Genomic DNA, 27,306 nt, shown 5'->3' on the forward strand with positions numbered 1-27,306 from the left:
AATCCAAACCGGGAGAGAAATACAGGAGGAAAAAGGAAAAGGAAGAGGAAACTTTGTCCACACGTGGAGCTCTAATAGAAAAATAGAAGAGCAAATGTCCATATGTAACTCACGCAGCATAATGCAGGAGAATTTAAGTCATGCATGTCTGATGAGATAAGATGTGCGCTAGTCAAAAATACGAGGTATTTGTCGGCTCGCTTTGTTTGCTACATCCTCAGCAAATTGGTTGGAGTCGAGACTGCATTAAACATGCGATTCTGGTCGTTTTCTGTCGAGCTCTTCAAATAAAACACAGTAGATCCATGCCTCACAATGTGCACAGTCACGTTAGAAACGCCGGCCCACAAAGCTACAACACAACTCATAAGGCATACCCATACTCAGAAATAATGCAGTTTGAGTAATACCAAAGGGAAAGCTTTGATATTAGATGGGCACTTCAGTTTTCATGTGTCAGTCTTCTGCAGGAAGGAAAGTTCTCAAACGGCAGAATATGTAGGCTCTGAGCAAAGCTTGGAAATGAAAGAAAATAAAAACTCTGCGGCTTTCTACAGTTTTAAAAATGAAACAAATGGATTTAGTCGGAGTCAGGCTGTCGACGGCCTGACTCTATGAAAGCTGTGCTTTAAGCAGATCTGTGCTTGACTGAAACACCCAGTGACCTGGTGGTGCCTTCGGATGGTGGTCTGCATGAAAAACAGAAATGCTTTCAATAACTTCGTAGGCTCAATCCTGAAAGAAGGAAGGAATGATACAGGGAAGAAAAGAAGATAGAAGACAAGTAAGGGGGGAAGAAGGGAGACAAGGGAAGAAGGAAAGAAGAAACAAAGGATATAAGAAAGCAAGAAAGGATATATGAGCAAAAAGAAGGAAGACAGAGAAAGGACAAAAGGAAGAAAGTAAAGATAAAAGGAATGACACGGAAGGAAAAAAGAGAAACCATACAGAAGAAGTTAAGGCAGAAGTAAGACATAAATAAAAGAAAGAAACAAAGTGGGGAGAAAGAATAGTAGGACAAAAGGAAGTAAACACAGAAGGACAAAAAGGAGGGAGAGATGATGTATAAAATCAAAGAGAAAAAGAAAGGACGGAGAAGAAATGACAGATATAAAAGAGGAAATATGAAAGAAAGGAAGAACATAACATCAAGGCAATGAGAAAGGGAACCATGTCAAGAAATACAATATGTTTCTTTCTTTTTTTTCCCATACTTTTCCTGATTTGGAAAAATATTCCAGATCTTACAAGCTGTGTGTGAATCCTGTAAATATCCATCTGATTGTAATCTGACTGTACAGATTATATCAAAAGGGTGATTCGTTTCACTTTAATGGTTTATGAACAGCAAACCTAAGAGAAGAGAACAAGATCCACCTCGAAGGCTTTCCAATCGCTCCACCTGGTCTCTCTTGATGATTCTGCACAAACCTAAAATGCTTCAAACTTCTGCAGACTTCTCATGTGCAATCTCAACTTTTGTGAGTTACAGAAGCTCGAGTCTGACTCCCAGCTAATATAAAACTGGCACATTGCCACTTGAGGTGCTGAATAGCTTAATAATTAACCAAAATGTTGACTTCCTAAATGTTAAGTTCAATTTATGGCACCTATACCTGAGGAAACATCCAGTGGGGTACAAAAGGCGAACCAAGATCTACACAAAAGGAAATTGTTGTTTTGCTCTGCATAATCCAGGTCCCTGATAAACACGGTGCTGGTTTTAAGACGTGCTCTAGTGGTGTGTGCTGCTAGAGCATTTCTGCAAAGAAATAATGGGAGTTCAGAACAGAGACTAGATATTTCCATGTCCTGGTTTAGATTACCAAATTAGTTCTATTTGCTAAATGCAGGAATGGGAGACATGACCGGAAAAATTATGTTTTTGTCTTCGAGTGCATTTTTTTACTTTTTTTTTTTAATGTAAACTGGCTTCTTATCTTGGTTTTGGAGATATTGGCTTCTTCCTCGCTGATTGACTTTTTAGTTTGTGTCAGTACAGAACGAAAGCATTTTTACAAGATCAGCCAGCATCTTTACAAAGTCAGGTCTCTGGGACATGGAACCCGTCTCCTTCCTGACTGGATTCAAATTTCTTCAGAATTTGAAGAAAGTAATATTAGAATAAAAAACATATTTCTCACTATTCTGGCATTTAGCAAATCAAAGAGATTATGGCAATCCTGACCGACCTAAAACAGGAACCGTTTAGTCTGATTTAATGTCAGCCAGTGAAAAAAAAAAACAAGGATTCTCATGTGTCTTTTCAGAGTGATTGAAAATATCTGGCTGCAGTTGTATGTAATCTGAGAGGAAACCGGAGAGCATGCTCCTGATAATGAGGGACTGCACTGTGAAAGCTCGCTGGATCACAGAACCTCGGGTTCAGGATTCATCCGGGCCACAGAACAAATCTCTACCTGAAGAAAATCTGCCAGAATATGGGATGTCGGGATGCTTTTAAGGCCTATCTAGTCATTGCATACCCAAACCAAGGGCTGCGTCTGTAACCTTGGCACAAAGTTGAGTGTGGCCCTTATCTCCGATCCTTGTGGACGATCTGGTGAATCTGGTTCTGTTGGCGTCTTTTGGCCATGATCTTTATCATAGACTGGAGCAGCTCACTGCAAGGTGAGAGCAGCCGGAACGAGAGTTTGTATCTCTGAGGTCAAAGTCTTTAACCAGACCAGTGTGGACTGTGCTCTCCAGTTTTAAGGGTAAGTCACTCCTTCAAGCAGAGGAGTTGTGTAGCTATGTGCTTTGCTCATGAATGATGGTGTCACAGAGCAGAAGACGGGCAGAGAGATTTGGGGTCTCATCGCTATTGAGAGAGTTCCTACAGTTTGTTGAGGTAAAGAGCCAAAACAGCAAAGTTTGTGATGTATCTGTATTTTTTGTTTTGTTTTTTTTATGACTCACATGTTGCCATGAGAGATGAATCATGGGAGAAGGAATGAGATCCCAGAAACTAACAAAAATGATCTTCCTCCGAACAGAGGTAAGGCTCAACCTTAGAGTCTTAGAGCTATTGGTCACAGATCGTATCTACTGGCTTCCAGGGTCTTTTTTGAGGTTTACTGGAGCCCCTCCTAAAAATAGCAGATCAAGAACAATTACTGGAGGAATCTTATATCCCTTCTGGCCTGGGACTGCCAATACACTGGAGAGTTTCGCTGGATTTTTCTTCCACATATATTAGGAGGAAGACAATAGATGACCACTAGAGCTGTTCTTTGCACAGGTATAATATTTTTTTAAAGCCTGTTTGGCTTTAACTGATCAGGAAGAATAATCATGCAGGAATGGAGTTGATTATGTTTCCTTTTTTTGATAAAGTTAAGTGATTTTTATGACATTTTAAATTTTCTTTGCTCACTGCAGCCTTTTATAGTCCAGATAATCATAACGGTGAGATGAGCTTTTATCATTGGTACAAAAGGCAAAAAAAAAAAAAAAGATACCCTGAAAATGTCTAACCATGGCTTTTGAAATAAAATGTGACATTTTGTGTTCCGGCTGTCAGTACTGAATCATCAGAGCTGAAGTTTTGCCCTGCAGAAATCCATGTGATATGAGAGCGACTTTCTCAAGGCACATTGTGTATGTTTGTGTGACAAGAGAGGCCCCCGTACGTATAAAACTCGGCCAAAATATATTTCCATTTATCGGTTATTATAATTCTTTGCGGCAAACTAAGGGGGTCAAGACATAGCTGCAATCGTTGGTTTTACAAATTATGGCAGAAATTCAGCACGGTTCAACAAGAATTTCCATAACGTGAGAACCTCACACAGAGGCCATGCATTTTTCAGTAGGATCTGGAAACAAGGCACAGGAAGGGAGGGAGCACATAATTCAATTTGCATTGCAAGCCACAAGTCCTACTGTTTCTACACCTCTTCATCCTTCAGAAGAGGCTCTACAACAATCCAATCCAATGCATAAAGTTTCAAACAACTCAACAGCTTATTTACAGATTTACAAAAAAAAAAAAAAAGAATCTTTAAACTCCGGACAAAATGCGAGCAACACAGAGAGAGATACCAAGAGCAAAAATAAAACACAACAGAGACAAACAACACTCTTTGTGCCTTTTGCTAAAGAAAAAGTCAGAGCAACACAGTGGTTTGATTTTCCCTCTCCTCCCCTGATGAGGCGTCATCGTCTGATCTTCAGTCGCTCTGATGAGCCGGCCAAATGCGGCGACGTCAGCCTTCAGCAGAAAACCTGAAGGGGTCGCGCCACGCTCCCGAGTGTTAAAGCTCATCTCTGGTTGCAAAAGCGAAGAGGAGCAGAGCCCAAGAACCTCTGCATGCGCTGCCTCTGCTGCAGGCTGCATTCTGGAGAATAAAAAAAAGGCCAGGGATGTGCCAGCTCTTCGACAGAAGCTAACTGGCCGCCTTGGATGGTGTGCTTTCAGAGTCGCCGCTGCAGCAGGGCGTGCTGCCGGCTTTGACCGCCGGGCAGGCTTTGGTTTCCGTGGCATCGTCATTGTAGGGGCCGGCATTGGCGGAAACGCTCTGGCCACTTTGTCTCTTCTTGTTCAGGTCCTCCCAGTTGGCCCTGTTTGCTCGTATCATATCAACCATCGGCTGAAGTTTGGGATTCAACTTGACAAGAGTCTAAAAAGAGATGGGAAAAGGAGAGAAAATCTTTAAAAACGGATACATAGTGAGACAAAAATGATTCATTTCAGGTTCTATGATTTTGTGAAATCACTCACTGTGTTAAAATGTGTATAACTGATCATACCCCGGCGTTTCATTAAGAAACGATTGTGAATTATGAAGTTATTAAAGTTAACTCTGGAACAGAGTTAAAAAGTATTTCTAGAAAACTTGGATGTTTCTCTCATAGCCTAAATTTGTTGCAGCTTTTCAAAGTTTCTGAGGCAGTGGTGGCTCACTTTGAGATTTGAACGTACTGCTGCTTAATAATGAACTCGGGCTCGGCATTGCTCATCAAATGAATAATTTAAGGAAGAAGAAATAAAACAATATATATATATATAGAGAGAGAGGGAGAACAACCCACAACAAAAGTGAAAACAAACAAGCACTTGATAGCTGCAGTCCATCAAAACGCCTGCTCTTTGAAGATTAGAAGCACGTGTGTAACTGAGATTAGTTGCTGTTGTCATTTTTTTCTCTGTTCAGGTGTAACTGGCAGGGTAAGCAAACTTGTCAACCTTCCATTTGATAAATTACCAGGCAGATAACAGGACGTTGCTTCTCCAACATTGTCTAACAAGTCACTGTAATTACTTATTGTGTCCATTAACTCTGTTTCATATGCAAATATAACATCTGTATGCGTCCAACTCACAAAAGTGAGGAAATGAGTGTGAAAAGTCTGGAGTTAACCCTTAACTTTTAAACAACAAAGTTAAGGGTGGGTGTAAAAGGCATACATCAAGTTACATATTTAAAAACATACCCCGAGGACAGTTTATCAGTATGGCACCAACAAGGTATACAAAAGGTAACACAAAGTGCTTTACAGAAAGAAAAAAAAAATATGAAGGAACAGAAGTAGTGAAGATAACTTAAAAGTAAAAAAATACATTGAAAGGATAGCAACATTTGTCATTTGTGAACAGAAATATTAATCTGTGATCCTGACTGAATATTTTTTGATAACAGTTTGCATTTCCACCCAAAATCTTTAATACCTCCACGCTTGAGATAATAAACAACAAATTTACAACATTTACGTCTTTAAACCTCTTTACTGGAGGTGCTGCACAGTACACTACTTCACTGGGACAGACAATGTTGTTTTATGGTCTCATATGCAGCATCATTTTGTAAAACAATATTATTTTTTAAAAAGTCTTCTGAGGCCGTTGTGCTGGTTTTTGCAGCAACTGAAGGCTTGCACAATTTTTGCCACCCATGTCAATATATATTTAATAATTTTGTCTGAAAAAAATAAATGAGTAGATATACTATCTTATCAAAATTTGTAAAAAAAAAGAAAAAAAATAATAATACAAAATGCCCCCCGAATATTTGCTGTGGTTTTGCTACAAAGCTTCCAAAGTCTCTTTGGGAGGTTGCTCAGTTATTTGCGCAGAACGATCGCTCCATTATTTAGTCTCAGAGACACAGAAAGAGTCTACTGTCGCGTGCTGGGGTGTGAGGACGGAAGCTTATATAATCAGGGATTATTAATATTCCACAAAGTAGGGAGCCACCACACCAGGATGAGGAGATCAGCGAAATCAAGAACAAGATCTCTTACACCCACGGACAAAAATCCTGCCGCCTCTGAACTTTTCTCTGTTCGCCCCCCTTCACCCCCCTCTGTCTTTCCCTCCTCTTGCAAGTTTAATTGGCAGAAGCAAAACCGTGAGCTCCATATCTGCATAATCCAAACATCAGCCCTTCAGATGAGGCAGAACACCCCCCATACACTCACTGAGCTTTGACATGTTAGCGTCTACACACCACAGACAGCAGCAACAGGGAAACTACAGCCCAGCAAAGATTAGTCCATTCTAACTTGCACCGACTGATCTGAAGATAATTCATCAGCACTTTTGACTCATAATTCCAGAAAGTAACGTGCTTCTGTACAGTTTCACTGGAAAATCCTAGGAAATGACCCATTGCCGTGGAGATCAGTGATTTATTTCTTTCATCTGGGCTTTAACAACTCATCCTCTTTGTGATTTTCATCAATGTAACTTGATCACGCGTCGTGCTTTAACAGAGCTGATCTCCTTCAGTAAGTTTGCCTTCTTCTTCCTCCCACACAGCTGCTGGAAGTGGGAGGGGCAGATCAGCCCCGGCTGACGTCACACAGAAACACACACTTCTATGCAACCGCTTCTTAAAAGGGCATTGGAAAATAGGCCGGCTGTTCACAGAGTACTGTATCCTAGCGTTTTAAGGGAATGTTTAGTGGAAGGAAAAAGTGTGGCTGAAAAAAAGGGCAGAAGCAACAGAGATAGCCCCAGTATTGATAGAGTTATGAATTCTAACATTTACTTTCATGGCTTTTCACACACAGCCAAAATAACCAGTACCTGGTTCTATGACATGGGTATCACTGCACCTGATTAGCCACCAAACTCCTCACCTAAACCCTGTAGAAAATCTCCGCAGTTTTCTAAAGAACACGATGCAAACAAGCTGGAGGTCACTTACAGTAACCAGGGCTTCCTGAAAACCTCAGCAGAGCCACAGACCGATGCTCACCGAGTGGATACACTGTACAGTACCACACTTTTTCCTTCCACTAAACTTTCCATAACATGTTTGGACTCTGTGATCAGCCAGAAGCTTTGTATCTTCACCCTCCTTGTCAAATTGGCAGTTTTTCCCTATGACTGTGTGGTTCATATATTTATTACAAATGTTTTTACTTGCCTTGTATTGTCATTTTTAAAGGCTGAAAATTCAATTAAATACACAAAATACCATTCTCTGTGTGATATTCAAATTCACTAAGACAGACCCGGACAAGTTAGAACAGCAAAAATCTCCCTAAAGAGTAACCGGGAAGTAACTCGGATTCATATTTTTACTTTGCAAGGATGTCATCTGTAAAAGAAGTCAGAATTTCCTTTGTCTAAAGCTAATAGAGGCCAAAGGTCAACCCACTGCAGACCGTCTTACAGAGGAGATTCAAGCTGACTCACATCTCCATTCACACGCCGTCTCACAGTCACAAAGTGCACGCTCGCTCCGCTGCTCTGAACAAGAACAGGATGTAACCTTGAAGCTTTTTCAGAGCTCCTCAGTTGAAAGCATTTCTCTCTTTCACAGAGAAACCTGCGCCTGCAAAGAAAGTCAAACACTCGCTGGCGACAGTTTCACTGCTGCCGTCAGCGGGGGACAATAACCGAGGAAGGACGGCGTCTGCTGATGTCAGAGGCGGATGTGCAACAAGCGTGACACAGTGAAGGCCGGAGAGAGCAGCCAGTCGTGTGTGTTTTTTTTTTTTTTTCCTTTTTACCTCGTACAGAGGCGAGCAGATTCCATCAATCCACTCCAGCTGCAGCCCTGGAAGCTCATCCTTCCGGTTACGGTCAAAGATGGCCTGAAAGGCAAAAAAATAAATAAATAAGAGAGAGAGAGAGAGAGAGAGAGAGAGAGCAAGAGTTGTTTGCTTTTATGATTTCCATGCTCATACAGGCCCTGAAGTGTTGCTTTTGGCGCTCTCCTTGTAGGAACTTCTTCTTTCCGCTCTCAAGTCAGCTGAGTTTATTTCATGCCCGTTTTCTCCTCTCCCTCATTCATGCAGCCCGAGCTTAACAGGCTCCGCCGAGGCTGCGCTTCAGAGATAGTTACCGGGCTACGACTCAGAAGTTAATATTTCATTTCCAACGCCCACACACAACAGAGAGCTAAAGGTTCAACACAGGCGGCAGACCTGAGGCTACTGAATTACTTATTTCAGAGCGGAGGCAATGTGGCCAGGCTCGATTACTTAACAGTCATTAATTGCAGGCAGAAGCCGGCCGGTTTTCTCCTTTCTAGGCAGACAAGTACACCTCTGGCGGCTGCAGCCGTGAGGGCAGCTGAAATATTTCTAAATGAAAGCGACCTTCGTAATTAGGAGCGAGAAATCTGCTATTTCTACACCAACATGCAGTGTCACTGTTCGTACCGTTTTCATATTTTGTCTTGTTTTGTCAACTTCACTGCGTTTCATTGGGATGTAATGTGGTAAACCGACACAAAGGAGCGAATGATTGTCCTCTCATTGTTGTGGAAATGATGGAAAAGAAGAAATCTAGAGGCATCTGAAGTCAAATGCCTGGTACGTAAAAAGATATTTTTGGCTCTCAAAACAGCACACTATGTAAGGCAGAAAAGCGATGCAGCAACAAGGTCAAAAATCCCACTTTTCGTCCAGTGATTGTTCTGAACACAACATCCACATAACGGAGGCAGCTTTACGCTGTGGGAATGCGTTTGTTCAGCAAGGACAGGGGGGAATCCTGGAAGAAAAGCTGTGAAAGGACAACGACTGTAAACAGCCAGAGCCACATTGGGACGGCTCGTATGAAAGTATTTCATTTTGTAGATTGGTCCCAGTCAAAGTGCCGACCTAAATAGAATGAAGAATCTGTGACAAGACTTTAAAATTCAAGCTGTTAAATGCTCTCTATCCAATCTGTCGTACGTGTTTCGGTTATTTTCCAAAGAAAAATAAAAACAATTCTCGGTTTCTAGGTGTGCAAAACTGGAATTTCCATGAAAACTTCCAAGAATAAACTCAAACATACTCCACACTTTTTAGATTTTTATTCCTAAAATCCTTGGAAACCACACACAACTTTCCCCCTGCTTTAAATGTATTCACTACATTGTGTTGGTCTAAAGTCACAGTAATATATATATATTGACGTTTTGGGGTTTATGGTGAAAAATGGGATGGGAAAAAAAAAAAATCAAACAGCATAAATAGTTTTGCAAAGTTCTGGATCTGCAAAACTGTCTGTGGGTTTGCAGATGAACCAATAGGGAAAAAATGTGCTTTGAATGCAGGGTAGCGGAGCGGTCAAGCTGACCCTACACTTTCCTCACGCTAAGAGACACAAGCTCTCGTGTTTCCTACAAAGTCAGTGTGTTTCCGAACGGCAGAGAAAATATATCATTGTGTCGGCATCATCAGCTCTCGGAGGGCACCGGGGGTGAGAGAGGCTGCAAAAAGCACAAACGCTGAGCTGGTCTGATTTACTCACAGAGGGCGTGAGCTTTAGCTCCAGTCGTTCTCGGTCTCCCTGCTCAAAGAACTCACTCGTCACCAACTCTGCAACCTGAGAAAAAAAATTGAAAGAAAATCCTACCTTTTAAGCACTAAAAGTGTGGAACGTAGCGAGCTGAATCAGTTTATTATAGAAAACAACCAATTCCCCCCCCAACTAAGCATCTTTGTTAGGAAGCAAAAGAGATTGAAATCATCTAATCTGATAACTTTCAGTCACATGCGAACGTTAAGAAACGCGTCAACACTTATCACGGCATATTTGTCACCTTGCGTGATATTTCCCATGGCTTCGTGACAGCTCCAAGATCGCAGGCTGTCATCATCATAGACCTGAGAAGAAGGAACGGGAGTTATATTAGGCCTCGGAAACTATGACGTAATTGGATTTCTACTTTCAGGGACAACGAGAGACAACGTCACCTGCACATGTCTCTGTGAGCCTTCACATTCCAGTTGTACTCCCCTTTGCTGACCAGCTCAAAGAACGTGTTTCTTTTCCTGAAGGGAAAGAAACAAAAACCTTCCAGATAAAGTTGCAAATCGCATTCTGTCCACCAGGGGGTGTTGTCCGCTAGAACAACCACTCCGAGGCTTGAACAAGCAGATTGCTGAGATGGGCCAGTGTGCTTTGTGTCGTGGATTCAGTGGGTTTTAGAGGGACATACTCGAAGTAAAGCGTGAGGTCAGTGGCCAGGATGGACTGTTTGAGCAGCTGCATGAGGTCGCTGTACTCCGTGGAGGAGAGGTTGCAGAAGATGTTGTGACCCTGTGGAGACAAACGTGACCATTACATGACAGAAAGAGCACAACGCTTCACATCAAAAATACTGGCAGTGCTCTGCGTGAATTACTTTTTAGATTTAGTATTCCTACCATCCATAAAGTTCAGTTTTCAGGACATTTTCTTCTATTGATTTTTAGTATATTTCTTAATAATAAACCAGTGCACTCAATTGTACTTCATGAACCATTAAAAGTTAAATATTTAATATTAAAAAGCTAAAAATGACTGTTACAATCCTACCGAGGACAATTAGTTCACCTGAAAATAATAATATTATAAATTCTGACTTTAATTTCAGAATTTTGACTTTATTCTTTTTGGGAATTCTGAGATTAAAGTCATAATTCTCAAAAAAAAAAAAAAAAAGACACAATATCAATGCAGATAGGCTATTGGGAGCAGCCACCTTCAGTGACAAAGAGTTGTGCAAGAGGTGAACTGACATTCTAGAGCAGAGGTTCCCAAACTGTGGGGCGCGCCCCCTAGGGGGGCACCGTGTCATTGTAGGGGGGGCGCGGGAAGCCGTCTGGATGAAAAAAAAAAAAAAACATGAACACTGTATGCGCTGGGTTTTTACCTTAGAATGGCCAACTCTCTGTTATTCCTATGTCAATTTGATACAGTAGAGGCTTCCACACTTCCCATATTTGTGTCCTCTGTCACTTTTATCAGCAGTTAAAACTGTTTAATCTGTTGTTAACATGTTGTAACCTGTTTTTTCGAGCCGCCTTTAAACGCAACATGAGCACTACGACGCTCGCGCTGGGTTTCCACCTGTGAAGGAGACCTGCTGCTGCTGGGCGGAGCTACGTAGGTTTGTGTTAGAATCACGGCAGCAAACCAGCAAAACGCAAAGAACTTTTCACAGTTTTTCCCTCCAAACTAACCGACTGAGTTGAGTAAAGCTGTTGGATGCAGGTAATGTTAGCTAAAGGATGACTAGCTAATATCAATACAGAACCTTAAGCTTAACAAGTAGCTTGTAGGCTACCGATGTTGGTGTCTATTTTCAGCTATGTACATTCATTTTGCCCCCAAAAAAGTCGATTCTCCCCTCCCCCGTCACACGCGTCGTTTCAACCAGACAGCCATTTGTAATCCATGGGGGGGCGGGGGAGGGGTTGGGGGGGCGCAGAAAATGTTTGGAAACCCCTGGGGGGGGCGCAGAAGAAAAAGTTTGGGAACCACTGTTCTAGAGGAACATGTTAGATTTAAGTGATTCCTCTTTTCAGCTGTTGAAAAGTTAACATAGCACCTCACCCGAGCTGAATAAAATCTAAAAGCAAAGAGCTAAGTGTGATTTGTTTTTCATCTTAATGGTGCTCCAAAGTTATTTTCTCATCAAACCAATGCAGGCATGAATGTGCCACATTAAATATACCAGCCTAGAGCTTCCTCCCTCCATGGCTCTGTTAGAAACATGTCTGCGTTGTGGAGCCAACCAGCTCCTGCTGCTTCAGCGAAAGGCATGCCTGCTTTCGCTTCAGTGGCTCAAGTCACAAAATCAGTTCTAGTTTTAGTTTACAGGCTCACAGCCACCATGCTGGCTTTTCATAGCAGGACGCACACAAATCTTCCACATAACATTAAGGTTTTAATCCAGTTAAACCAGGAAGGCATTCACTAATTTGTGGTAGTGTGCAAAAATCATTGCCCAAAGTGCGTTTCTTTTAATGATTATTTCTGCACTTAAATGATTCCTACAATTAAATAAACCATGACTCGTCCATCTCCTGTTGCCTGTGATGTAATGGATGCTGTGGGAAAGGAAATTCCTCCAACATCATAACGTGTTTACCAGGTCTTGGAGGTGGTGCTGCAGACATGGAAAATACTATCGAACCTTCTATGACTTAATATGAGTGGAGTCTGATCAATTTTCCAAACTCATACCAGCATAAGGCTGAAAACATGCATCAAAAGGAGAACGTTCTAGCAAATTTCACCATTAAAGTTTTTCTGCATTGTTTTTTTTGTTTGTTTGTTGGAGAGGCACCTCACCGTGTGTGGTTCCCGAAGCCAATCCGACATTGTGAGTGGGAAAACACTGTAGAGTCTTAAGGTCATCACCACACACAAATTGGTTTTAAACATAATTAGTAAAATAACTGGGTGGTAAATAACTCTAGAGATGTAAAAAAAAAAGAGAGAGAGAAAGAAAGAGAGAGAGAAAGAGAGAAAGGGAGAGAGAGACATGCATGCCTGTGGTTTCTGATGAGAAGCTAGTTGTCAGATTATCTTTCATAATTCTTAAACCTATCTATTAGCTTCACAAGTTTGAATTGATCGTGAATTTTCTCCAGTTCACAGAAACCCAGCGTCGAGTTTTATTTTTAACACCATAACAAATCAAAATTCTGTTTCACGGGAATTTTTCCAATGAAACTAATTGGATCTGTGCAGGGGAGCAGCTTCCAACAGCTGCTAATAAGTGCGCTCCATGTCTTGGGCTTTATAACGCAGCGTGTAAGGCAACATTCGTTCGCCATTCAGGCGCTCTCCACCGGAGAGTCAACGGAGCTCTTAAAACCAGATTACCGCTGTTTCAAACACAGACAGCTTAGCTCTGAACATTTGTGCAAACACGCCCCTGACTTCTCTCATCATCTCGGAGGTCCTCGTAAAAACACCGAACCGCGCTAACGGCGATGACGCAAAGGACGTATGCGGCCGCTGTCACACCTGCTACAGATGGAGAAGGCGGCGAGAGACGCGGTGGCGACGAGTGACAACTCGACCGCTTTACACTTTTAACAGAGCTCAACTGAATCATCATCATCATCATCATCATCGGCGGCCATGCCTTCTACTCGAATTAGTCACACACTATTCATTTGTATGCTAATTAACATGAGGACAACAGCAGATCCAGCCCCGCATTAACAGACGCCGTGTAGCCGAGGTAAACATTTGTCAGCGCTGGGATAATGAAGCCGCTGGATTCCTCTCCTCAGGCCTGTCTCGGCTGCTCCCCCTAAAAAAAAAAAAAAAAACACCTCCAATTACAAGTGCATGAAACCCGATCACCTGGTAAAACGTCGCTCTCCCGACCAATTACCACCGAATCTATCATCTCTGTAATTACATTGATTTGAGGGCAGCCTGAGCTATTTGTTTACTCAGGCAACTGAGGGAGCACACGGTTGCCTTCAAGCACTGTGCGCGCAAACTCATTCATTTTTTATGTGGCCTTTAGTACCTTTCATTCATTTGAATTTAGGGCTGGTGGTATTTGGAAACAACGTCATTTCAGCGGGTGTAAGCCACCAGAGTGGAGCTGAATGTAAGAAACTTCACATTAATATATAGTTTCAATCATATATTTTTTTAAATGTTTAAGTTATATAAATTCCTTCATCTACAGCCTCTGTTATAATTTGTAGACAAAAGCATTAACTTTTAAACACTTGGTTAATGATGTTCTGCACTTTGTTTGAACTGTTAACTAAAAACCCTGAAAAGTTTTTTTTTTTTTTTTTTTAAACTAATTCCTTACTCTAATGGCTGAGCAGGAATAAATTAACAGGCTTTTTTTCCTGCCCCAATCTGGCCTCGGAGTGTAAAAAAAGACTGCAGCCGACTTCATTAATAAAATAGTGGCTATCACCAGTTAATCAACACTTATTTCTATGGAAATAAAATCACATCACTGGGAGTGTGAAAAAAACACTTCTGGTGATGTGACTGGTTGTTTCTTTTTATTATCAATAAAAAAAAGATGGTTCTATCGTTTTTGTTGTTGTTATCAATAAAGAAGAGATACAAGCTTTAAGCAGTGGGGGTTCGCAATGTTGCCAGGGATGGAGTAATTTGTGGCCCTTTGGACGTCTTTGTGAGGCCCTGCTTTAAGAAATGGTGCAAAATCGACTTGTCAGCAGCACAAGCCATTGACATAAGTCGACGCTTATTAAAAATGCTTCCGGCAGAAATTTTCACTGCGTCTTTCTTGAAGCTTTTCCAAAACAGATGCAGCCAAATTAAACTCTTCTCCAGATGTCAAATCTTTCTTAAACGTAAAGTGTTCATCTTTTATTTTTTTTGCGTTTCCAGTTACATCCAGTGCCTTATGAAATTGTGGACTTTGGCGCATTCGTACCCATTTTTTTTTTAAATTAACTCAACATAGCAAAACTTTTCAAGTTCTGATGTGACTGTTGTTAAGAATGAAAATAAATAAATTTCTCGATGAAGACAATTTGAAATGCTTGGACACTTAATAGTTTTCTTTAAACAGTCCTGGCTTGCAAATTATTTACAAATTCCTTCAATAAAGAAATCTGATTACTTTGTTTTATTTAAAATATTCTAAAATAAATAATAGTTTATTTCTGTATAGCTGAAATAAGCAGCTATTTTAAATAAATAAATTCTAAATAAACAACTTATTTAGATGTTTCATCTTTTCTTTACTTTTCCCAATCTATCAGAAGTCTTTACATTTCAGTTGGATTGCAGTTTGGAAGAGATGCTGGAAAAATGTGACCTCAAACATGTGACACCTTTTAACAGAAGCAGATGACAAATGTAATTGATCGTGCTATTACACCTTACATGATGTTAACACGTATAGTCTTTATAAAAACAAGATACTCCTTGATTTTAAGTATAAAGAATTTTTTTTATGATGATCTTATATCCATCAAGTTCTCAGAGTATTTAAATATAATCTTAAGCATTCAAATCTAAACATATTGCAGCATGTTTTTAATCATTAAAAAACTGCAGGTATCAAATAAACTTTTCTGCATTAAAAATGTTTTATTATTACCATTGGTTTGCTCTGATATTTTAATCTCAAGAGCTGTAAGATAAAAATTACCATAATTTGTGTAGTTAATCTACGTAATGCGTTTCAGTTCGCCTATCCAGTTACTGAAATAAAGAAACTTTTCAATACTATTCTATTCCCGTCCGGTTAACATGTTACATGTTTTTTGTGGGCGAGATGCTTCTTAAAAATACATAAAGCTGCAATTCAATAAATGACAACACTTCTGTCACAATCTTCTTTGGTCCTAAGAAATAAATCAGTGCAAACCCGTTAGCCCCTTACGCTGCAGATAGAGGAGCTAAAGCCATGTAACAAAGCATTGGCTAAAATTCCTTCACACAGATAAAAAAAAAAATCAGATCAAGTCATACAGAAAACATCTACTTCAAGTTCTTCCTACTAAATGGGGTTTTACAAGCCATCACATCACAAGGTGTACTTTTCCACGGATTTCTTTTCCATATTCTGTCTTTTTTTTTTTTATTTAGTAAATTACGACAGCTTGGAATCGCTTGTGTGTTTTTGTACACTCGAGCTTAGATGTAAACGGTTTTAGAACCTGGTAGAGACCAGGTCTGAGTTGTAAAACAGTGTGTACTTTCTGTATTCATATTATCCAGTTATCTGCACTTGACTAAAGCAGCCTTCTGCAACAGTTGTGCAATAAAAGCCATAAAGTCCAGTTTCTACCGAAGGAATGTGGATGAAATTGCAGCTGCAGACTGCAGTTTAAAAATATCCCATCTCCGAAGGGAACAAAGGTTAAAGGCTCTATTGCCAGCAGTGTTTGTAATCGCATGCAGCAGAAGGTGAACGGTAACTGCATTGCAGCAGATATTGGAACATAACACACCTCGCTCTGCAGGATCATAACAGCGTGGTTAAAGTGGTGGTGCTCCAGCGTAGCAGAGGTCCCATAAAGCAAAGAGAGGGCTGAACCAGTCCTGCCACACACACACACACGCACGCACGCACGCACGCACGCACGCACGCACGCACGCACGCACGCACGCACGCACGCACACACACAAAAAACAACACATTGGGATAAAAAAAAAAGAAGGATAGCATAATAAGTTTTCCACAAGAGCTGAGAAGTAAAATCTGCTCTAAAACTCTCTTTGGATTTCCTCTCCAGTTCAGTCTGTCTCTAACTTATGGTTCAATAAAAAAGGACGCTTGAGACTCATAACCCAAACTACAGCTGAAACTATAATGTCAAAGTCTGAATGTGGTCATTAGGTGATCTTAAAAAAAAAAAAAAAAAAACAGGTCCCCGTATAGAGTGAGAATTGTTTACTTAAGTTAAAGCTTGTAAGATGGAGCTTTAGGGATATTTAAATTATAAAACAAAAATAAATATTCATAGACGTCGCAGTTGTTCTGGTTTAGAAAATCAGAATGAATATATGAGGGATGAATTGTCTGAAATAGATCAAACTCCACCTTACAAATAAAGCAGAGATGACCGCTTTCTCATTAAAAATGATTTAAATAGAGGTTTCTGTTAAAGTATTTAATAGTTTATATTTTGCCATATAACGTAAAACATAAACTTGAGCAAAAACTGTGGAAATGCTTGGTGGTTGTCCAGTTTGTTTAGAACTAAAAACAGAATATTGAGACGGGCATTTATATTCAGCCTGATTTACTATGAAACAAAAACTAAATTCTAAAGTTTTTATTCAGAATCACTTAAATAGTAAGTACACATTCCAGTCTACATCCAGCTGCTCTGTGAAGGCCTCATAGGTGTGTTAGAGAATACCATGAAGACACATTGAGGTTTGTGGTTGCAACATGACAAAACGCGAAAAACTTAAACGGTTATGAATCCTTGTGGAATGTGTTGCAAATATTAAAACGTTTTGCTGCGCAATACGCAACAGGTTGCGCGCTTATGTGTGTTCGCAGAAGCAGAAATAAGGTGCACTCACTTGGCCTGAAAAGCATTGTTGGTGCCCCTGTGGTCCAAGTCGTGGCACACACAACCCACAATGAGAGCAAAGATCTCCAGCTCAGTCAGCGTCTCCTGGAAACCCGCCGTCTGATTGGCACAGAGGACAGGAAGCAAATAAAACACACACACACACACACACACACACACACACACACAGTTTATAAGCAGCAGCACACCGTTATTCAATGAAATCCCGAGCACATTGAACAAAAATGGAAAAACAGCAGCAGCAAGCTAAAAAAAGAAAAACAAAAACACAGCATCTTCACAAAATGCCATAGGGACTGCAGTCGCGTTGCTCTACATTTCTGGCTCGGATGAATGGGTTCTGGAGATCATGTGCTGACTGAGTCACTGTGGGTCACTGCAGGGATAGCAGCGAAGATAGTGGGGCCATCAACCTACTCATTAAAAGCTAGAGGAACAGAGGAACCTTAAACAGCTTATACGCTGTTGTTTCAATTCCCCCTGCCAATAATCAATTCAAATGGGACACTGCGCATTAATGCCGCAGTTGATTAAATGGTGTTAGCTTAGCACATTAGGTCCTCGTGTTGCCCCAAGGACATCAGGTAAAAGAATCACATGCTGCAAGTCTCCTGGGATCTCCATTCATACAAATGTCTGCACAGGACCACAGTTAATACACACGTAGAGGCATCTTACTGATTTGATCTCAGGTTTGAAATCCAATAATAAAACTGATACGAGAATTTGAACCCACAAATGCACGGATCACTGCACTCATCTGCCTAATGGTTATTCACTGGGGAGCAAAGTGTTGGTGTTTTGAACCAGGTGTGAAGTGAAGGCCACTGAATCTGGCCTTCGCTTTAACCCACATTCTGGGGAGGACTCCTCTTTCTGTACCTCCAGTGATGAAGTGGATATGAAGATGTGGAGAAAAAAAACACATCTTTTTTTCTCCACATAAACACAGATTGGGCCTTTGTCTGTGGTAATGTCCAGCTACTGGACTCCATATTCTGAAACGAGCGTCCTGGATAGAGCGGCTGGGCTCTTTAATCCCAGGGGAGCTCAGCTGTTCCTTCAAATCAAAAGGCATCAGATAAGATGGTGAAGGCATCTGTTTACCTTCTGGGCACCTTACTTTGGAGGTATTCCAGTAAAGCTCCAGAGCCAAGTAGGTATGTATGGATGGATGAATGGAAACTTAGAACTCCCACCATTTTCCGTCTGTAGCACACACTTTTTCTTGTTAAATTAAAAGCAGATAAAGGTTAGGGGTGCCTTATGTTTTCTGTTGAATTTAAAGCTACTTCCATGAAATAAATTGTGACATATTTTCCTCTTTCATGAGATTTGGACATAAGAATCAGTTCACAGAGAGCAGCAGGAATTGGGCTCTGGCAGAAAAAAAAAGCCTGATCAGTGCAATTCAAGTTTCTAAACACCTCTTTTATCAACTTTGTTATAAGACCTACAAAAGTTGCAATACAATCTGATGTCCATGTTACCTAAACCATCCTTAGAGATCAGTGCGTACCGTTAGCATGGCAAACATGCACTGGCACACGTTGAACGCATGCCTCCAGTTGTGGTAGAGGACCATTCTGTAGTTTTTTCTGACAGTCAGCAGCCATCTGCACAGTGTCTGGAGGGAAAAACGGGCAGAAAGAGATGAGAGCGTGGGTCAGTGGTCTTCATGGTCTACAACAGCATTCGTAGCAAAACTCAATCAAGTATTTAAAGGAAACGAGACACAGAAGCTCTGCTCTTTTACCTCGTAGTCGATCTTAAACTTCTGCACCATTCCCAGCTCGATGAACATCCGCAGAGCGGCTGTTATCATCGCGTCGACATCCAAGGAGAAATCATCAAAGGAGAGCTTATCAATGCCCAGCTCGCAGACCAGGGGAATGTTGGCAGCCTGTTTCATCATGGTGAGAGCAAACACAGAGGAAGAATGAGAACATGAGCCCACAGAGCAGACGTGGAGGTCAGCGGAGCCGTTTTTGGATGATGTATGAAAATATGAAAGCATGCTAATTAAGACTCGGAGGCCTAGTTTTCAGAGGGCTGATATTAATGAGGGAGCTTTACTGAAGGATTTCTCTGTTGTTTACTTTCTGAGCTCATTGACAAATGTAAGTTGTGCAATAGTAATGCTCAGCAGCTTTTTGGCATTGTTATTCAACCAAAAGCAAAAATGATTTCCAATTAACCACTCTCAGCGCGAGTCTTTTATCAAAACGCCGCATGCCCATCTGAGCAGAAAACACTAATTCCTATCCGTGTTGACGAGAATGACCATTTCAGACTTCCTAACCTCCATTTATTTTTCTAGAAAAGCACATCCAGCGATGCGTCTTCAGTGTCAGTGCCGGTGTGTCTCGTTTCTCTCACAAACGTTTGCCTGTCAGGTCGGTAAGTATTCCAACTCTCAGTTCGCAGCCCCAGGTGACAAAATGGCATCCAGGTTTGTTTGTCACATACGCTTTCGCACTCCAGCGGAATCCCAGGCAAGTGAGCTCAATGGGGCTCTCTCTGTATGTAGAGCAGTTATGAAAGGGGGAGAAAGGCAGACGGCAGAGCATCGCGCTGAATGAGGGGGGCTGAAGCATCACACGAATTCATGAGAGAGACAAGGAATCCTACTATGAACGTAGCGTTGGCCATAGGGGAAAATTGTGCTCATGAAACTGGAAGAAAATAGGTCACGTCTATATTTCAGAAATGGAATGCTGTTAAAAAATGTAATTATGACCAATTTTGTCATTTGTCTATAAATAATGCATTGTGGATGATCACTTATTGACCGTAGCAAATCCATTTCTAATAACACAATTGGTCTGTTTTCACTTGACACTTGTGGTTTACATTTTTTGTGAGATCGTTATTTCCGTCGGAGCAAGTCGAAAATGACATTTACTAATACAGATATAAGAATGCTTTGAATTCTTTCAGAAAATCTACAAGAAATTGTTTGCAACGAGGCAACGTGTAACTATGCTCTGTTAAAAGTGAGATAAGCTAATGCAATAAGGTTAATGCTAAGCTGAGTTAACCTTAGATAAAACCCATTAAACAAAGCAAAGATAAACAACAAAAATAAGCTAAAAAGACAAATTAAGATAAGGCTAGATAAATTAGATACATTTTAGTTTAATTTAAACTGACCCAAGATGAAAAAAATTTAACCAATCTATGCTATTTTATTGCGAGACGACTTACAATAAAATAAAAACCTGAGCTATGATATCATAAACTAAGATAAAATAAGCTAAGCTAGGATAAACTAATTTATAATATGAAATATAACTATGCTAAACTGACAAAGGATACAATAAACACAATAAAAATTAAGATATATATATATATACATACACATACATAAGCAAAAACTAAATTAAGCTTAAATGAGTCATTTACAATTTATGTAATTATAGGAGCAAACATGTCACCTTAAATTTATCCACTTCAGTCTTGGAGCAAGTGGCATGGTAAGACAGAACCTGTGCAAAAATGATAACAGTATCAGTTTTGTTTTTGAATTCAGTAATATTCCTTTCAAGTCAACAGCGGCGTTCAATTTGTGGATCTCCCTGATTAAGTCAGCAGTGGCATGTGGATCTGCACTAGTAACATCATCAGCACAGATTGGGTCTCCATGTTCCTCTCATTCCCTGGGAGAAATACTTTGCACACTCTTGCAGTAGCTTATTTAATCATAAACGCTCATGTTTATTCAGGGATGCCAGGAACAAAGCGCACACACACACACACACTTGCGTTATTTCATTCTGCATTTGTCTCCAGCTATCTGTTCTCCGCTTCTCGTACTTGAAACACTGGCGCTAACGAATGTACCCCACCAGCTCCCAGTTGTAATCTTCGGACACATTGTTAAAGGCTGACTGGTCCAGAATGGTTACAATCTGCAGATAAGATGAGGGATTGCGTTACACTGCCTCTCATTAATTTCCAATAAAATCTTTGTGAGAAGGTTATCAAAAGTTATCTACTTTTTAAAAAGTTGTACAAAGACCCATGAGACGAATAAGTGAAAATAAAATTAAGAATTTCCACTTTGCAGCTGTTACTTCCTGCAATAAAATGTCAGTTTTCTGTGCGTTCTTGCAAAATGAAGGTTAAATTGAAGTAATACCAGAACCAGGACCAAACCAGTACATCCTGACAATGTAAAACCCAAGAGCTGAAATTTCACTGAGACTGTGTGTTAATTGTGATGGGAAAACGAATACAAATTCAACGGGATTTTGTGCCCTTACATCTAAAGCCACTGACTGCTTGGCCCAAGACTTCTTCACCTGGTCATACATGATCGTGTTGTTGATGCCCAGTCCACAAAATATCACAAAGGCCTGAGGAAAAATAAGTTAGAATAAATAAAGCACGGTTTCCACAATCAGTCAGAGGATGTTTGGTGTTAAAAATGAGCAAAAGGCAGCATGATACCTCAAAGAGACGCTGGTCTGCATCGTCAAATGGTTTCCCGTCCAGCCTGTTCAGCACTTGAGCGACACCTGATATGCAAAACCAATTTATGCATTAGATGAAATACCACTTAGCTCAGCTTGGTGTTGATTCGACCAAAAAGCTCCACTTTTTCACTAGAGACCATGGAATATCAAAGAGACATTATGTATTTTTAACAATGGTTAAAAAGGAGAAAAAGCTGTTTTCATCAACTTCAGACAAGGTCGGCATGAACTAAGGAGCACACACTGTTAAATAAAATGACACCAACAGGGACTCAATTAGTCTTCTACAAGTTTTTGTCTATAACCGTCCTATGGGAATAACCTCTTCCTTTCTGACTTCTGCCTTCAGATTTATTTCGCTCTAATTGAAAGTAGAAAATGATTTAATAAAGTCCAAACATTTGATGAATTGAGGGTAGGATATTATCACACAATTCATTATCATTTTTAATTATGCCAAATAGGTTAAACAGCCTGCCAATACTATGTCTTAATATGACTCATTGGTTGGAAATGAATTAGCTCTGCAGTTAATTACGGTTTTATTTTATTTATCTTTTATTATGGATGAATTTAAAATGCAGAGCAGATGTTTTCTCAAAAGCATGATTGTTCCTACTGTAACCAGCTTGTGATTTGTAATGAGCTCCTCCAGAACATGCTACAACAAATGTTAGCTAACTAAATGACTGCTCAGAGCCCCACGGCCACCACATTAACTCCACAATCCATACCTCCCAGACCTACAAGTTTTCATGTTCAGTCCTTTTTTGTTTTTTTGTTTTGTTTGTTTGTTTTACATATCTGACCTCTTAGGCTGCATGGCTGAACAATGCAGTTTGTTCACCGGAGGCGATCCATGGAGGGGGTGTCGAATTTTGCTTAGAGCTTCACAAAACTGGAGCCGCAACCAGCTCAGCACTGTGTTAACCCGTAAGGAATTTCATCCAACAAAAGCTGAACTCAAATTAATCTTCGTACAGTGGCTGTTTATCATAGCAGGACATGCAGGAAACAATGATTCTGTGGCACAGCAAACAGCCTGTAACCTAAAATGTTCTTGATTTCAAAGAGATACTTAGCTTTGAAGAACTTATACCTATGACTTGGGGTTGTTGGCCCAGATTTTAATTAAAAAGACCAAAAAACATTATTTTCCCCTTAATAAATACATTAATCAGGTATAGTATTATGCCCACTAACAGGTGTCAAGAATAGCACATATTACCTATTTTCCAGACTGTAGAGCGCGCCTCACTATAAGCCACACCCACAAAGTAAAAAAAAAAAAAAAAAAAAAAAAAAAAAAACTGGAAACTACTTAAAACTTAAAAGCTGCATCATATGATCGTGTTGTTTCCTTGATGAGGGGGTATGAATTTGGAAACATTTCTATGTGGTGCCTGCTGCTAGCATGTGCTTGTTCTAAATGAAAATTAGCACTTTCTTCTTTGATTTCCAATTTTGACTTCCAATGATTCACTTCCTGCAGAAGAGCCCCCTGGTGGTTGAAGAAAAATCCACAGAAAAGCCGCACCGAGAAAAACGTGGGGGGCGGGGGGAAGTAGCGGCTTATAGTCCGAAAAATGTATGGTACCGCTTTTTATGACTACGGCGACATGAGAGAGGTTTTTTTTTATCCCCTTAAAGATTTATTTACAGATCAAATATGAAAAATAGTATTTAATGTTGAAAGTCATTGACTCAATGCAATCTGCTGTTTCCTTAGAAACCTTTTCAACTACGTTGTTGTTTGAAATCTAGTATCAACTGGTAATGTATGTTTGATTGAATTTAAATTATTTCTTTGTAAAGTGCCTTGGCATGACATCTGTTGTGAGTTGGCGCTATGTAAATAAACTGAATTGAACTGAATTGTATATATTTACCACCACTTTAAATTTGAGGAAGAAAGAAATGTTTAAACATTTATGTCTTCTATGATGCCTATACTTCCATAATGATTAATTAATGATCTTACAAACTGCCGAACCAATCAAACTGAAGTCTGTTTTTGGAGTCAAACTGCGGCCACACAGTCCTTGAAAGAAAATACAATCATACCTCTCTAAACTTTTTCAAATTTTGAAACATTACATCCACAACCTTTGTAGAAATATATTTAATTTGAATTTTATTGGATGAATTAACACAAAGCAGTACATTATTTGTCAAATATAGGTAAAGTATAAAAGATTTTAGAACGTTTTCACAAATAAAAATGGGAAAAGTGTGGTGTGCCCTTGCATTTTCCTATGTCTTACTATAAACTAAAAACAGAACCACTCATGGCCTTATTTTCAGCAATAGGTTTCTTCTGTGCATGATTAAAACGCCCCATGTCACCAAGTTCTCTGACTTGAGCTGTGGATCTGCACTGAATTTTGCTAACAGGGTATCAGAGTAAAGGGAAGCTGCACATCTCCTTTTGTTAGATTTCTATTTGTGAAAGATTTTAAATCATTCATTATTTTTAATCTACTTCACAGTTATGCCAGACTTTGTGATGAACTCTTACATACAATTTCAGTAAAATATCTTGATGTTCATGGTTGCATTGTGAAATAAAATATGAAATGGAGAAATGTGAACGTATTTTGAAAGGCGGTGTATTTCTATGTTTTTTTTTCTACTGCAAGCAATTTCTGTGCAATAAAGGTGTATTTTTTTTTTAGCAATTAAACCCGGAGCAAATTTGCTCTCAACACTCCATACCTGCTGTGTCTTCAAAACAGTCTTTTAGGAATTACCTGGGATGACTTTCAGTAAATTAAAAACATAAATCTTAAAAAGAGCTATTGCAGTTCAAGCTGCTGTTGGTATAGTAAATCTCAGTAGAACATATCTGACTGAAATGCTAAAAATTCAAAATTAAATACTGCCTACAGCCTAGGTTACATTAAAATGAGGGCATACATTATTTAATTTTTTTTGTTACTGAATGTATCCTTGACTGAAGAATTTCATCTTTGCTGCTTTGTTTGGGTAATGATTTTTCACTTAACATCCTCAGGTGCCACCCACACACTGCCTTTTCTCTCCCCTCTCACTCTTTCCGTTCGTTTCTCCTTTCTCCCTCTCCCTGCTCCGACAAACGCACAGACACCTACGCAGAGACGCGCCCAGGTCTTAACCAGCCATCTGCAGCAGATCTGCTGATCACTTTGCACTCACATAAAACTAATGACTTCCCTGCGTCAGATCTCACCGGACCGAGAGGAGCTGCTGTCACCTGCTCTCCCCCTCCACCTCCCTGCAATATTCCAGCGCCGAAAAAGCGGACGAGGGATCAATGATTTATCAGTGTCATTGTGCTTTTAGCCCGCGGCTGATTCACAAGCATAATGCGCGCTGACAGAGGAAGGGAAACTCCTCCTCCACGTGTGGAGTGATGCTGCAACACAGCATGCATCTCAGCAAACGCGGGCAGTCTCCGCTCAACACATACACGAGGTTCTCTCTGCCCCGCTGTTTGTTTAATGCAGGAAAGTGCATGCATTGTGCTGGACCATGCATGTATATGTTGGTATTTAACTATGTAGTAAGCAAAATGTTCATCCAGTGTACTGGTTTCACCGCCATCATCTGAATCACAACTTTCCAAGCAGAATTCAACAGGACTTTAGAGATGAAAAATTTTGATTTTCAACAACTTTTGGATTTACTGATAAAAACCACCAAGGGTTTCATATTCTGGTTTACCCTCAGAAGAAAAGACAAGCACAGTTTTTTTTCTCAATATCTTCACACCGGGTCAATACAGCATTCCTGTGGTAATATAGTATCTTCAAATAAACATTTATTACAATTACTTAAACAGATACCATGATATATTCTTTAATTATAATCACAATTAACTTACCAATAATTTGGTGGTTGCTGTTCCATATGGGAACGCAGAGCACAGAGCGAATGTGAAAGTCAGAGAACTGGTCTGCCTGCAAAATGTGGAGGATTAAAACAGAAAACATCTCAGAAGTTGGTTTGGCTTTGATTATTTCATGAGACAAAGCTTACAAGCAAACATAATTGCATCAGAGACTTCTTTAGAAATTATGTTTTGTAATCTTTATCCAGAGGCATTCAAACTATCCACTAGCACTAAAATAAAGTTTTAGTGTGTAAAGTTTCAAAGCTACAGCCAAATTCTCTAATAAATTAACAACTACACAATAAATTGAAACATTCCTGCTGCATTGTGCCATCTGTGGTTGATGGCTTAGTTAATGTCTAAGCACACTTTGTGCTTTTGTGATTTCAACATTATTTCACCCCTCAGGTCTTTTGTGAGTTTTACATCTGGGAAGTGAGATAACCGTGAAATAAGATTGATTTTTTTCGCATTTCGACAACTTGGGTGTTGATTTGATGGTTATCCTGTTGACATTTCCAACAATAACCATTGTAAGTTTTCTGGAAAACCTAGACATTCATTTGAAATCTCTTGGTACTTCAAAGTAATCATGAAGACTTGCATTTTTGCTTTCCCAGAGCCCTTGGAAAGCAAGTAAACCCACAGCACCACAGATCCCCTACCATACTCTACAGTGGGCATACAATGAGCTTCCATTTGTTTATCCTTTGTTTTACACCAACTGCAGTGTTTGTTAGATGCCTGTCTAATCGGACCAAAGCACACACTTTACATATTTAGGTTTGTGATGGTGGGAAAGACAAGGTAATTTCCTAAAATGTCTCTCTATCAACTTCTCAGCTTGTACAAATTGGTCTAATGGTTGACATGGAGACTCCAAGGTGCCAATATTTAGTGAGTTTTAAAGATTTGTCTGTATCTTCCATGTAATTCTCCTCGCTGTGCGAGTGGCCAAGATAAATTTCGGTCTTCATATCAACATTTGAATTATTAAATCTTCTGCCCAACAAGGCAGGAGTCCTGGTACCAAAAGGTCGACCCTTTCATCTTTTCTGCCTCTGTTACGCAACTTTGAATATGTCAAACCTTTCTAGGTTGCCTAACAAATGAGCAAGAAAGCTCTCTAAATAATAAGTGAGGCCCTCTTTTTTTTTGCAGAAACCTAGATGTTGAATGATATTCGCCGGGCTCTGTCGTATAAAAATCCTGGTGATGGGACTTTGTACCTCCGCATCGAAGCGAGGATCCTGGTAGGCGTCGCTAATGTTCACAGGAAGTCCTGTTGATGCAACCAGCTCCGCAATGCTGTTGTTGATGAGCCAGTCTGAGTAGGACGATTTTTCCATGCTGTCTTTGGAACTAGAGTTGGAAAGGAAAAAATAAAAAATAAAAAACATAAACACAGCGCTGAACAACTGCTGAACCAAACGTAAACTCCAGTTTTCGATCCTCAACAAATATCGTTTGATAATCTGCGACTGTAGCCAAAAATGCATAATTTGATTTAAAAAAAGGTGACCCGATTCATCTTCCTAACGGCAGGTTTGCAACGGCTTCTCCCGTTTCTCCTCATGAGCCTTCTCCGATATTCATTTGTATTTAATGAACCTCTCATACAGCAGATGTCTGTAAACTTCTTCAGCAGCTCATGAAGTAATGAAAATTTAAATGTGCAATTGTCTTCATTGTTGCCAGACTCCCCCCACACACTCTGCCAGAGAAACACCT

The 27,306-nt window shown here is 40.1% G+C and overlaps 2 protein-coding genes across 2 annotated transcripts in view; one reads left to right on the top strand and one right to left on the bottom strand.

Moving 5' to 3' along the window:
• Positions 1 to 6,930, top strand: part of agps (alkylglycerone phosphate synthase) — a 46,422-nt gene extending 39,492 nt beyond the window's left edge. Inside the window, exon 22 of the transcript XR_001661441.1 lies at positions 6,920 to 6,930. The gene's annotated coding sequence lies outside the window, so the exon portion shown is untranslated. The remainder of the gene's footprint in view (positions 1 to 6,919) is intronic.
• pde11a (phosphodiesterase 11a) overlaps positions 1,921 to 27,306 on the bottom strand; it is a 38,351-nt gene continuing 12,965 nt past the window's right edge. Inside the window, exons 6-20 of the mRNA XM_007546518.2 lie at positions 26,805 to 26,937; positions 25,567 to 25,642; positions 21,679 to 21,746; positions 21,492 to 21,584; positions 20,664 to 20,714; positions 18,983 to 19,129; positions 18,746 to 18,853; positions 17,216 to 17,325; positions 16,132 to 16,222; positions 10,389 to 10,489; positions 10,144 to 10,221; positions 9,990 to 10,053; positions 9,698 to 9,772; positions 7,963 to 8,046; positions 1,921 to 4,622 (exon numbers count right to left, since the gene is read on the bottom strand). Of these exons, the coding sequence (XP_007546580.1) occupies positions 4,389 to 4,622; positions 7,963 to 8,046; positions 9,698 to 9,772; positions 9,990 to 10,053; positions 10,144 to 10,221; positions 10,389 to 10,489; positions 16,132 to 16,222; positions 17,216 to 17,325; positions 18,746 to 18,853; positions 18,983 to 19,129; positions 20,664 to 20,714; positions 21,492 to 21,584; positions 21,679 to 21,746; positions 25,567 to 25,642; positions 26,805 to 26,937 (1,513 nt within the window). The 3' untranslated portion in view covers positions 1,921 to 4,388. The remainder of the gene's footprint in view (positions 4,623 to 7,962; positions 8,047 to 9,697; positions 9,773 to 9,989; positions 10,054 to 10,143; positions 10,222 to 10,388; positions 10,490 to 16,131; positions 16,223 to 17,215; positions 17,326 to 18,745; positions 18,854 to 18,982; positions 19,130 to 20,663; positions 20,715 to 21,491; positions 21,585 to 21,678; positions 21,747 to 25,566; positions 25,643 to 26,804; positions 26,938 to 27,306) is intronic.

The sequence above is a fragment of the Poecilia formosa genome, unplaced genomic scaffold, assembly GCF_000485575.1.
Source record: "Poecilia formosa unplaced genomic scaffold, Poecilia_formosa-5.1.2 Scaffold16, whole genome shotgun sequence".
NCBI lineage: Eukaryota > Metazoa > Chordata > Actinopteri > Cyprinodontiformes > Poeciliidae > Poecilia > Poecilia formosa.